Source organism: Rhea americana, unplaced genomic scaffold, assembly GCF_003343005.1.
Source record: "Rhea americana isolate MKP2758 unplaced genomic scaffold, rheAme1 scaffold_61, whole genome shotgun sequence".
In the NCBI taxonomy this organism is placed as follows: Eukaryota; Metazoa; Chordata; class Aves; order Rheiformes; family Rheidae; genus Rhea; species Rhea americana.
The window spans coordinates 2,135,457-2,149,255 of record NW_028186768.1 but is presented as its reverse complement, the minus strand read 5'-3'; the positions used below and the strand labels follow the sequence as shown (position 1 = coordinate 2,149,255).

The 13,799-nt window shown below is 47.4% G+C and overlaps 1 protein-coding gene across 1 annotated transcript in view; it reads right to left on the bottom strand.

Moving 5' to 3' along the window:
• Positions 1-297: 297 nt before the first annotated feature.
• The window catches only part of ASTN2 (astrotactin 2), a 350,711-nt gene continuing 337,209 nt past the window's right edge, over positions 298-13,799 (bottom strand). The window contains exons 21-23 of the mRNA XM_085320071.1: positions 10,933-11,033; positions 9,231-9,414; positions 298-1,206 (exon numbers count right to left, since the gene is read on the bottom strand). Of these exons, the coding sequence (XP_085176197.1) occupies positions 969-1,206; positions 9,231-9,414; positions 10,933-11,033 (523 nt within the window). The 3' untranslated portion in view covers positions 298-968. The remainder of the gene's footprint in view (positions 1,207-9,230; positions 9,415-10,932; positions 11,034-13,799) is intronic.

Here is a 13,799-nt window from a genome sequence, read left to right as displayed (position 1 = left end):
CTTAGCCCCTGGCTTCCTTCTTGGGCTTTCCCACACGTCTACAACTCCTGCTGGCATCCGCCGACGAGATGGGTGTTGGAGAAGACCAGGACCCTACGCGAAGGGGCTGCACTTTCCCCTCCTCTCTTCCTAAGCGTCCGGATTCACCACTGGTTTCCAGATAGAGAGCCTCGTCTCGGCCACGTACCTGCACCGCACCGTCAGGAAGTCCTTCTCCTTTCCAGCTCACGAAACCCTAGGAATGACCAAGCAGCGGTGAGGCGATGTCAGTAAGAAATACCAAAGAAGCAGCGAGGATGGACTTAATAGGAATCTTTAATGCGCAGAACAAGCTGTCGGGAGCCTTGCGAACGAAGGCTCCGCACGGAGCAGTTCTGTGAACTCGGCGTGTTTAAAAAAGCCAGTGTGCCCGCAACGTCCTTGCACCTGCCTGGCATTCATCTCTGCGGCCTCCGCTTTCAGCGTGGTGTTGCCCGCTTCGCGCGGCACCTCCCGGAGCCGAAGGAGCTCCTCCTTGGGCCTCTGGACCCGGCCGCTCCTCGCCGGCCGTGCGCGGGGCTGGGCAGCGGGGAGCGCGCCCCCGGCCCGGCAGCTCCCCGCTGCCCRCTCTTGCCCTGGCCTGGCCCTGGCCTCTATCATCGGGTGTCTCCTCCTCTCAGGGTTTAGGAGCGTGTAGTCCAGGAAATTCAGTAAGAAAAGATTAAAAAGGAGAGACTTTTACGCTGAGTCAAATTAGGCATATTTTTTTCTCTTGAAAAATTAAAAAAAAAAATAAAAGGAAATCAAAGTCCGACTTGCTGATTTCTTGTTTCTCTGCCATCTGTGTGAGAAAGTCCTGCTTGGCCTCGCTGTCCCCTTCCACCCCCTCTGAACCCTTCCCCCAAACCCCACCAGCCACTCAGCGTTTCCCGAGTCCTCGGCTCCTCGGAGTGCCTGCGCCTCCCGCAGCTCCAGGCCCACACCTTCCCTCACCGCCCTTTGGATTCTCCGTACGTGTTGCGCAGCATGGAGACCATCTTCTCCTCACACGTTACTTTGGTGTCTTTTAGGATGCTGTACCAGACCATGCCGGGCGGCCGGACTTCTTCGCTGCGGCAGAACAAATAGGGCACGGTTTCAGTGCGGCTCTGGATATAGGCACTGCGYAACAGCGTGGAGCAGTGACTGCTGACTTTCTCCAGCCTCCTCAGGATCAGGTGTGCTTTCCTGGAAGGGAGACACAGAGATAGAGACAGAGAAGGGAGCGCAATGAAAAAACTAGGAGCCRGGACTCCTGGGTGGCCCTGTCTTGCAACAAACAGGAATGATACCTGTTGCCTAAACCATTGCCTTTCCTGTTTTAGGCAGAGAGGAGCTGTTTTGCACCAGTGTTTGTAGAATATTTACTACTTCACAGCACTAAACAACTGCTAGAGACAGGATATGGGGCTGGAGGGACCTCAGGTCTGACCCAGCACAGCAGCTCTCACTGAACCCCAAGTCCACTGCCTGCTGCTCTGCCTACAGACATTACCACAGTCATTCACCAGACCTCATCACGCCCTGCCTCCTGGCCCGTGCCACTCAGAGGAGACCCCCCAACCACCGTGGCTGCTCCCCTGGCATGAGCACTGCCTTCTCTTGTGCATGTTCTCAAGCCTCAAGGAGGCAAATGGCCCAAAAGGACTAATGCTAGAAAAGCGAGGAAGAAAAACACAATACATTAAGACAAAACAAAATAAACCCGTAAGAAACCAAGAATTCCCCTCGTGGGAGTCTGCAAAGTGCTAAATCAAACAAAGGGAGGGGAAGAGGGTTTACTTCAGTGGTCTGAAAGTCTCAAGATCACAGATTATTTCCTTTCCCTCTGGTGCCACAGGAAAGCTCTGGATTTGGGGTTAAGGGATTTTGCAGGTCCTGAAGGAATGTAAATTCCCGATAATGATATGTCAGGGGCAGTGCTGTCAGTCAGCAAGGCATAAACGTGGGGATTATTTGATTATGAAAGCTTTATGGTGTTTCAGCCTGGACTGTGAGCGTTACGGTCAGGAGGGAGCACAGCTATTTCTGATGTGGCTGCACACCCAAAGGCATCCCACTGATTGAGATTCCAAGGAAGGACTTGCCATGAGTCATCAAAGCATGAGCTCCAGACTAAAGTGCAGAGACGGAGACAAGGCAAAAGGGCACTCAGGCGTCTGCAACCAGCTATGAATCTCTCCCTCTGGAGCAAGACTAGATGAAAGGCTAACAAACCACTGCTCTGTCAGAGCTGCACTAGAAAACTACCTTTCCCCTCCCAGAGGATGGCTGCTGACTCCTTCTTCCAGAGGAAGGGACCATCCCCTTCCGGGATAATGCCAAGTCTGAAGGTAGTGCATGTGTATTAGTCTCGCATAGAAAGGTGAGCCTGGGTAGGCAATTTGAGCCTCATCACTCACTGCCTATACCATGACATACTGAGGTCACGGGCTGAGCCACTCCCAAACTCTGACAGACTACCTCTCTGCTCATCCTGCTCTGCTTAGCAGATACCTCACCTTCTAGATCATCTGTTGCTCCCACTGCAGACTGAGACAGGTAACAACGCCAATAACAGGTCCTTTGGTGCTGGATGTCCATTGCTGAGAAATTATGAAATTCCAGTATGGAACTGGGTGTTTGCAACCCAACTGAGGTTGATTAAAACTCAGCTCAGCAGCAAGCCAAAGTCTGTGGTGACTGTGATCACGGCAAGGCCAACAAACTTCAGAAAATCATAGTCATTGGTGCTGGAGGGGATCACAGAAGATCATCTATTCCATTTCTTTCCCAGAACCAGCCTGCCCCAGTGCTTCCTGACAAACATCTGTCTAAAATATTCTTAATGCCTCTGATGAAGAAGAGTTTGCCTCCTCAGGCACTCTTTCTAGTGTTTATCCATCCTAACACCAAGAAATTGTTTCTTAACATCTACTCTGATTCTTCCTTTCTTCAGTGAAAGCTGAGCAAGCACAGGACCCACAGTAAACTCATAGGACTGATGTTTATGTGCATTGACAGTGCTTGAGGGGAAAGTATTTGGTCAGAGCTTCCCCTACTCCAAAAAAAATCTTGCTGAAAGTTGAAACTGTTTTCATTTCAGTGGGTTCTATTCTTTATAGAATTTGCTATCCATTCACTATGCATTTTTAAATATGTATTTTTACTGTTTGGAGAGGATTCCTCAACAGCAGGAAAAAAACAAATGCTGACTATTTTAAAGAGAAGGCGTTCTCTTTTTTTCTTGAAAACATTCGAGGGAATAGAGCCCACAGAAGTACATCCATGGAGGAGGTCTAGCCGGAGCATTCTACAGAGCTACATGCACTGTGTGCGAGGCAGAACAGGGAGGGGAAGGAGTAGGCCTGTAGCAGGGCTGAGCTGGCACCGAGGAGATGGTGCTGAGTGCTTTGGCCTGGTGGGCTGGTGAGGTGAGGGAGCCCTGGCTTGAGCTGCCACCCCCAAAAAAGCAGGCTGTGAGGGACAAAGCCTCCCTGTAAGATGGAGCAGAGGTGCTGACTCCAAGAACACATGACCCGGTAGATCCACTATTGTCTCTCCAAGGCTGTGGCTCTGCAGTCACTTTTATTTAACATAAATCATTGCTATTGCTAAAGGAGAGTATTTCCCTCTTGCCCTGCTTGTTCCTGCCCATTTGCTTGTGCTGAGCAGGTGTTTTGGTGGCTGAACTCTGTGCCAATGCAGGCAATGCACTGGTCTGAAGGCTCATCCAGCAACCTCCTGGACTGTCACCTGGAGGCTGCAAGGCTTTCCCCACCCAGTGGCCAGCACAAAACTGAGAATGGCAATGAGTAGCAATGACCAGCACTTGAGGCATACCACAATGGTGGGTAACTGCAGCTTGGCTCTAGTCCACCTCAAATGATGCCTGGGCTCCCCAGCATGCACCTATGCATGCCTCTGGGTCAAGCTCTTCTCCTTCTCTCTGCCCTTCTCACTTCTCCCTTCTCCTCCCTGATTCATCCATCTATCACTTCTCTCCTGCACAACCTGCTCATTGCTTTCCCTCCCTTTCCCCTGGCTGTCCCTACCTTCAGAGGTTTACTACTCTCTCTGCCATACTCCCATCATCTTTTAGACACTGTGAAAAATGACCATGTTGTCCTCAATCCCTGGTACATACACAGGTCCCTTGTCCAAYCAAATATTCCCATGTGTGAGGAACAGCTCGCGATGGCAAGACATCCAGAGATAAAACCACCCAGAGCTGTTGAAGTCCTGTTTGCTAGAGGCTGTGCTCTTTTTGGAGCTGGTCTCAGTACACCTGCTGCATTTGTAGTTCCACTTGGTGCAGTTGGYCCCAGCAAATGAGTGGTGTTTAAAGGTGGGATACAACAGGTTGGCCTGGGAGGATGCTGACAACACAGCGTACCGTGGACAAGAAGACAGGGTAATGAGGAGGGAAGGAATCAGGTCACTCACTTTTGGTATCCTCACATCAGCACCAAAACCCCAGTTTGGTGGGTTTCACTGCTTTGAGATTGAGTCATTTATTTTAGTGGGGAAATGAAATCACGTGCAAATGTTAGATTTAGCTTTTGGCTGTCAGCTGTTCCATCTTAAAAAAAGTAAGAAGGAGAAGGAGAGAGACAGAGTGGGCGAGTGGAGGGGTGAGAAAGAGAGAGAAGTTTTCTGGTGAAGGCTGGTAATAAATTACAGGAGCAGTTCTTGTACTGCCAATTTAATACCATAAATCAAGCCCTGGGTATTACCCAAGTGCTCCCTGTGGAGGGCTGTCGGGTCAGAACGACCACCTTTTCAAATACTGGAAATGAAATCTTCCTAAATGCTGACCAACCTCATCCATGCCAGAAACAATAATTTATTGCCTTATTAAAGGTCAGGAATCAGGAGAGGACAGCAGGGGAGTGTGGGGGGAATCATTCTCATGGTTGCCCATGGCCAGATCTGTTCTCTAGAAAGCCCCCAAGCTTTCCATCCATAAAAGGACGAAGCAACCCTCCTCCTCCTCACTCCATAACCCTGGCCTGAGTCTGGGGTTTCCCCGCCTTGACGTGAGCCAGCGGGTACCCATCCAGCCTGCCACACTGCAAGAGTAGTTGTTTTAAGTTGGCGCCAGCCAGCGACTGATTTTGGGCTCCATTTAAGTGAAAGATTTAGGAGGTCACAGTCACAGTCATAAATGATGAAGAAGGAGATTAAAAATAGTGACTGCTCTGCATGGCTGCTTCCCTCTCTGGTACCTTGTGGCAGCAGAGTGCAAACAGTGTAGGAGAGAAAAGGTCCCCTTTTCAACGGATGTCTGCTGCAGAGGCACTTTCCAAGAGCTCATGCCTCAGTTAAAGGCACTGTGGGGAAGTAGTGTGATGCAGTGCGGACAGCATGGGACAAGGCCCTGAGACCCCTGGTTACCAGGCCTGGCTCTAGAAAGGGCATGTAGAAGAGCAGGAGATGTTACCTCCTGCTCTGCCCAGAGCCAAATGCTCCCTGAGGGAGGGAATTCACCTTCAAATGCCCATGTTCATCCTCCAGCTACAGAGTGCACAGAGATTATTCACCTTGATGGCTGGTGCAGGATGAGAACTTACCCAGAATCAACAAAATGCTGCCCTATCTGATCTAGGAGAAAGTCAGGAGACTATGAAGAAGCACAGAGGTAGTGACACCTGGACTGGAGGGAAGGATAAGCTTCCCAGGGCTGCTGCAGGGAGAGGGTGGTTGCCTGGCTGCTGTGTTCCCATATGGGATGATTTTGTCATAAATTCAGATCTTTCCACTCTACTGAGAACTGACCTGGGTCTGTCAGACCCTCATCTGGGAGGATAATGAGTCCGGGACTCGATGGCCTCTTATCACTGCCTCCCATCAGTACATTGCATTCCCCCTCGGTACCAAAAGGCAGCTGCTTGGGAGATCATGCACTGCTGAGGATATTTGTCTTCTGCTGCTGCCACAGCCTGTCTGTCCAGTCGACTTGCTTAAGAAAAGGAGAGGCTTCGAGCCCTGGGCTGATGCCACATTCTGACCTGGTTGTTCCTGGTAGCCAGAAGTAGGGGCATGGAAGGAAGATCTTAACCTTCCTGCTTATTTCTCCCTCGTCCTGAAAGCCAGGCCCTGTTGCAATGGTCGTAACAATAATACATAAGAAAAACTAATAAATATCCTTGTTGCTGTGTCAGGAAGCACTGTTGCTGAATCAGTCTAAAGATCCAAATGCACAGTAGCATTAAACCTTCGCTGGTTTAGATAAATTCTTCTGTTCCCTTGGAATAAATTAACTTCACAAGATTCACTTGGTGTCTGTAAGRAGATGAGGAAAGGGGTTGTTGTTACAAAAGGAGACTAGCAGAACAGAGTAAGCCAGGTGCCAAGATGCTGCTGACCACAGAAAGTCCTGGTTTATGGCCACCTATGAGCTAAGTTTTTAATGTCTCCTTAATGTAAACCGTCTGGTTGGGACATCTGGCTGTCAGTGTGTCTTCTTGCAAGCAGCTGTTTGCAGTAACCTGTGGCTTTCATGGAAACTGGGCTCACGAGGACTCCAGTGTGATGTATTTATTACATGGAGGCAATCAACTTCCCTCTTGTCACTTAGTTTTATGAGAGAACATTTACCGTGATTCTGAGGCTCATCTGATAAACATTTCAAGGTATATAAATGAATGTCCCCTTGGGAAGGAGAGCAGTGCATCAATTAAAATCGTGTTACAAGATAGTGTTCCTTGGCAAATCTTCACTCGCCCTCCGCTTCGTCAGTGCCTTCGTTTCTGTCCAAGCTCCCCGAGAAGCAAGGCTGGACAATGGCGCTTTGTTCTTGTCAAGAGCCTGGCACCAGCTGCAGCAGCATTTATAAACATTTCCTCTAGGCTGTAAGTCACATATTTCTCAAGTACATAACATGGACATGTAAGCTCTGCTAGGCAATCATCTGGCTGGCTGTGGGAAGTAGACTGCAGCAGAACTGACCGCTGGCTTCAAATGTCACTTGGTATACAGTGGGGTAACATGGGCAATTTAAATGTCACCTTGCAAATGTCTTGGCTTGTTGTAGGTATCAGGCCAGGTAATATCTTTAAGTAAGTGTGTTGGATCTCAAGCAATGGAGGAAATAAGTACATGTAAGACGAGGTGAATGGCCCTCAGGGATTTATAGAGAGGAGTAATTAAAAAGGACAAACATCTTTGCAGTGTCATCAAAAAAGGAGGAAGGCAGTGGGAAGCAAGAGACAGTGGCTGCCTGTCAGAGGTTAATAAGCTACCACAGAAATTACGACCWAGGTCATCTCTGTAGGAGGCAAGCCACAGGCTAGTCTGGATTTATGTCTAGGAGGAGTGAAAACTGTTGTGAGGAAGTGTCATCCATGGACAGATTCTCTGTTGTGTCCAGCAAGCAGATAGGAGTTGGGGAGAGAGAAGCAAAATCTTTTCTAGTTATTCACAGACTGCAGTTAATTGTCCCATCTCACTCCATTCCTCCACGTACCTCTTCTTCATCTTCTCATAGAACAATGTACTAGACAGGATGCTGGATGAATAGCCTCTGTAAAAGCTTCAAAGCAAGTCAAGGCTATTAGAAATCTGTAAGGGATCTCAAGATAGAGAGCTATGACTTCTTCTGCATATAGCTTGCTGAACATTTCCTAGGAGATCTTAAGGTTATGTGGTAGTCTGGCAAAATAGTCTTTGCAAGGACACTCTGCCATCCCTCTGAATTCAGTGTAGTCCATGTATGTGTTACTCCACTGCGATGATCTCTCAGAATCTGCTTATTAACCATTTCACTGTATACCAGGGTATTGCAGGCAAAGTCCTTCTGGAAATGTTGTTCTTTATAACCACAGAAACAATCATTTACCAACCCTCCTTAGAGCACCAAATTTATAATAAAGAGAAAACATTTCTAGTGTAACGCTGAATACAGATAACAGACGAGGCACTGTTCCCTCACTGGCATCCTTCTGTGGTGTCAAGCATACCACAGTATGAAAATTTAGGAAGACCTTTCTAGTACCTACATCARTAAGGGTGAACTATTGTTTTGGGAGAAAGGGAAAGCAGAAAAGGAAATCTCAAAGATATTTACAGCATGTATGTCAACCATATACTGCTGTGAGGATAAAGATCTGTCAGGTCAGATATATATAGAGAGAAATAAATAGAAGGAAATTTCCATTTCCATGAAATAGCCTATTTAGTAGAGCCCACTTTACCACACACAGATTGCTCAATCATTGACCCCTCTGATGATATYAAGTAGTAAAGCTACAGACAAAAGTAATAATCTGTTAGCTAGCACCTCAGCTCTGCCATTCTAGGGGATCAAAACTGTTTCCACACAAGAATAATCTTACCGCAGCAGCGTATYTGCATATACACACATCTGCAACCACAACAGGGTGTAGCAGATGCCCAAAGCCACATTTGGGATGGATGGTCTTCTGTTATRCACTCCACGCGGTATGACTGTCTAGGTGCGGAGACAGCATGGAGAAGGATCTGTCCCACTGTGGGAGCATGGTACTGGAAGTTGCACCATGTTCCTGGACATGGAGGGGGGGCTCCATCCAAGAGTAGTGCCTATGGGGGATTCTGCTGCTCTTCATTACCTGGCTATTTGCCGTGTACAAATACAACAGCATAAGGATGGACTTGCTATATTCCTGAAATACTTCTGTGGGCTATTGCTCTCTCCATATTGCAGCTCTTGATACTGAATGCATGTTGCTGACACATCATCCTTACTACATATGTACCTGCTGCATTTTTGCTTCATTCCCTCAGTCACTCTTTCTAGCCACCCACCCTACAAATAACCAGGGCACCTGTGAATCCTAGAGGAGCTGTGGTCTCATCTGTCAAGATTTTACAGCCGAAGAAGATCTGAGTCAGTCTTGGTTTACACACAACCCATTCAGTTTATCCCTGCCTAATTTACGGCCCTGGGCCCTCGCACAGCTTTACCAATACACTCAGCTCTTCATTTGCTGTATCACCCGCCTGGCTTAGATTGGTTTCCCGTACAGTTGCCAGACACKCCATAATTATTCATCCAAACACTGAGCCATTCCTGAACGGGGACCATTCCTGAACAGGGACTGGCAGTCACAGAGGACTGCAGGACACTTTGGTGAACAACACAAGGGGATTTCTCTCAGATATGAGAARGCAAAGAGGTTCACTTCCGTAGTAACCAGTGTAGCACTCCAGCCACATAGCAGGGGAGAAGAAGGAAGAGAAAGGACAGATACCTGGGCCCCAGCTCGTCCTCACTGCGCCAGACAAAGTCTCCAAATTTCTCATAATGGGAGTTGTAGTGGTGCTGGACTCGGAAAAGCATGGAAGTGGAGACCTCCATCAACGTGTTGTAGGCTGTCTGCTGCTCCTTCCCACTKGTATAACCATTGTAGAGGTTGTAGATTTTGTCAGCTATCTCTGAAAAGGATCCAGGGGATAGACTTTAATGAACAGATAGATAGTGCTAATACAGGAGAGGGAAGAACAAGCCTTTGGTAGGGCTAGCAGGCAGGAAGGCTGGCTGAGATGGTGGCCTTCCCCTCCACTCCTCACAYGCTGCAGCAGTGTTTAGCAGTCTGCACAGTGTTTAGCAAGTCCTCTGACTAACCCTGCAGCAAGTTGTCTGTGCTGTGCAGAGCCCCAGTGACTCCAGTAATACTCCACAAAAGAATGGGGGAAGGAGTGAAAGAGAGCTGCTGGCCAAGAACCACTGGAGACACAACCTTAGCTGCCCAATTAGGACAGACAAGCTCTTCCCTGACTCACCAAGAGCAAAATAATTRCACAGCTATGACACTTTCCTGCAGCATGGAGGATTGGAGTTGCACCCTCAGAAGTTCTACTACACACAGAGGACTGCCGGACCAGGGAGGATATGGAAACACAAGGAGAGCTTTGCAGTGAAACTGAGCAAATGAGGGATGCTCAGGCCCAGGGCAACTGCTGAGAAAGGACRGCAATCAGCAGGCTGCGAAGAGCAAGAGGAGGATATACGGGCAAGTAAGTTGTCTGATGAATCAGGCCCCATGATTTATTAAARGACAGGAGGAAAATGATATTGCTGATAACAGGATAGATATTTAAGCAGAAATGCAGCAAATCATCATTGTGGCTATTCTAAYAGAGCAGCTCAAAGATTGGTTAAACAAAAGGGCGTACTTTCTGTTGTAAAAAAGTTTTTTGGGGGAAATGAAAAATGCACAAAAAATATTTCCTTCCTTTAGTCTCATTTTTGCTCATTTTTCTTGGAAAAGCTTATCAATAATTTTAAACAAATCATTAATCAAAACTTTCTTTTGTTTGCTTTAAAAAAAGAATGAATGAAAGAAAACAGGTACCTACCTCTCGTTTAGATAAATCTTTTTAAATTTAAGGGAGACAAAACACTCAGGGAGTGAGGGATAGAGAAAATGGGATTTGTTTCAAAATTTGAAAATGTAAGTGTCCAAGTGTTTTATCTTTCATCTGTGTTTCCATTTCAGAACGAAACTAGCTGCCACTGCAGTCCTTTTAAAAACCCAGCCCTGATAATCTCATGCTCAGCTCTCACCACATCCCCCACCCCTGCCCGTCCCAGCCAGGGCCATATCCCAGTGCTTTCTGCAGTAAAGAGATGTGGACTCTCTCTCTTCTTCCAGGAGACATAAGTCAGACGCATGTTAACAGCTCCCGTGGTCATGCATACGGAGAGATGCTGTGGCGCTGCGCTGCAAGGACCACAGCAGTGATCAGCTCTGCAGCAGAAGGCACTTTGTGAGAAGACTGTCTTGCAATTTGTCATCCTTTTCCAGCATAACATCCCTCTGCCCTAACACACAGGAGCTTGCATACTGGGAGAGACAAGACTAGGAGGAGGTGCAGGAGTACAATGCATACAGGAAAAGCAAAATTAACAGGAAATGGCTTTCCTGGAAAATCAGGCGCCTGAACACTGACCTTCTGCCTTGCTGTCGTCTACCAAAGGGCAGGCTGTCCTCAGGGTGACTGTGCTCAGCTCTGAGTGTCTCCCTCGTGTATCCACTGCRTATAGGGTAAACCTGGAAGGCAGGAAAAGAGAAATCATTTGTCTTTATCCTTCAGTCCAACACTGGCAGGTTGTTATGGGAAACGGCCTTCAGAAGAGAAGAGAAAAATATGGTCCGGGCTCATATCACTCGGTTTTGGCAACTCAAGGAGATGTGAGACGATGTCAGGCAATGACAGGAAAGAACCGTGGGAAAGAAGCCAGGACCAGGGTGGCCTCATGATGCCTGCRGAGCTGCTTTTCCCCTCGCCATTAGACACAGCACTACAGTTCATGGGGCTTTACATTAGAGCCTTGTGYCTGAGAAAGGACACAAGCATCCCTGGGGCTGCTTTGCCATGCACCGATGCAAACACTATAGCGCAGTGCTGTTTGCATGTGGGGTTCCCCTATGGCCTGCCTTAAAGAAAAGAAAGGAGCAGTAATTCCTGCTTTAAACAGGCACTGTGCTGACAAGTGACAGCTCGTACACATCCTGTGAACGGCCCTTGAGGTTGTTTTTTCCCTCATTTCCTCAACAGGGTGGGGTTGGTAAAAGGGTGGGAATGATAGTTTCACACTTGAAACTAATAGAGAGCATCTGACAGTAGAATACGACTTTTGTGCCAGATGAAGCATTGAATAGGCTGTGGTTGCATGGGACGCTCTGGGATGCTGAGCTGAGAGAGCCCTGGTCAGAATATCAAAGCTTCACACTGAGAATGCTTCTCAGCAGCAGGGGTAACGATCTTCTGCCCACTCTCCCAAAAGGCATCAGTTCCTATTTATCCTCCTCAAGCCAGGCACAGCAACTCCAGCTGGCTTTGACAAAGTGCAGGAGCTGGGTCRCACACCTCAGAGGTCTGAAATGCTTGTGCTGGGATACCCGTTTCCTGGGGAGTAACACAGCCTTGCTCCTTATCCTAAGGTAAAACTGAGCAGCTCTTGCAAGTGAGTGCAAAGAGCATCATAAAAGCAGCTGAAGCTTAAATGGGATTGAGAGGCTGAGGCATGTTTACTTAAAGGAGTGGTCTAAACTCCTGAGCACCCACAATGGGGACAAAAGCAATTCCTGCCTTTCCCTTTCCCCCCCACAAGATCCCTGCTATGAGTTGGCACACCACATGCAGCTGATAAGAGATGACATTTGCACAGTAGCAACTCTGAGCACTTTCCAGCCCAGGACATACCATCTCAGAGCAATTAGTGTTATTTCCTTAACAATTCTTCATGTTTGAAATGATGCCAAGGAACCCACTTGTGCACAGGGACAACTCCCATATTGCCAAAGCTCGGTCGGGCAGGAGATGCACGTGCTGAGCTCACACAAGGAGATATTTTTTCAATTCTTTTGCATGATGTCATTTTCCTTAATTTGAAAACAACATTGTTCAGAGCGCAAGAATCCATGCTGCCCAACTTCACAAGCACTGCACACGGGCTGTCCTCCTGCAAGAACAGCAGGGACAGCAGTAGAGTCCTATACAGGGCAATTCTAGCTCAGGGCAGGAGTCTAACTGTGGTGCTTCACATCCCATCCTGGAGGAGACATCTTCCTTTTTCCTGTTTTGAACAGATGAGGGTTTTAAGGTGACTGGCCTCAAGTCTTCTACTGTAAGCAGGTAAGCTGTTTCTGTGCTTAGGTAACATGAAATACCTCCCCTAGTGCCCAGAAACCAGAGTATGGTGATGAATGGGGGGATCCCTGACCCAGGGGGATGAGGTGACTGTGGGAGCCATGGGAGAGCTGGGCAGAGGACTCAGAAGTCAGTAACACTTGACAAGCTTTAAGAGGGACTAACGTTCTTCCACTAGCTGATCTCCATTCCCACTCTGGGGTCACTTGCTTAGTTGCCCATATGATTCTGTTGTTGTGTTTTCTTTTTTTTTTTGAATATGTGAGCAAAGTTAATGTGTAACCTCTGCTCTGACCATAGTGGTTCAGTGAGTGAGGCTCCATTAGCTCTGCAGTAATAGTTCTAGAGCACTTCTCTCAAAAACAGCAGAATTTTATCAAAATACAATTGTAATAGTCAGCAATTAGTGCCTACATCACCTATGCTACAGCCTATGGGGTCAGAAGGGAGCATCTCCACTTAGCAGGGAGTTAAAGCACATTTCAGACCTTTGGATRATGTTAAAGACCTGCGTTAGCCCCCTGATCACACTATTCCCTGTTGTCCAACGCGTACACACAAACAAAGTCACTCAGCTGCCAATAGCARGAGTGTTTGAAATGGTCAGGGTTGGGATCAAAAATATACCAACAAACAAGCCCTTCATTTCATCATTGTCTCAGAAGATATTTTGAAAAAAAAAATCAAATGGAAAAAATATCAAAATCAAAGTGATTTTCATCTGCTCAAAAAGAAATCTTTTAATTCATCTGAAACCAGTATTCCTTCAAAAATTTTGCAAATCCATCCATTCTTAACGAGAGATGTTTTGAAAGCAGCACCAATAGATTCATCTTTGGTGAAAGCTGGCAGCCCCAGTAGTGTGCAGCCCTTTGCACGTCTCCAGCTTCTTCCAGCTGGCGATCTCAGAGGGTTTTAACAATAATTACGGTCCAAAAGCTCACCCTGAAGCACAGCAGTATTAATAGCTCTTTTTTATCATTGGTAAACAGACGTATGGGATGAAGCATTTGGCCCCAGACTGGGCAACATGAATGGTTTGCAAACACAGAAGGTTATGGCTTCCAATCTCAATCTCATTCTCAAACTACTTGACCACCCAGCTCTCTGCAGCAAAACACATTTACAGACAGTTAATTTCACTGCAAAGAGTGCTGGGTTTT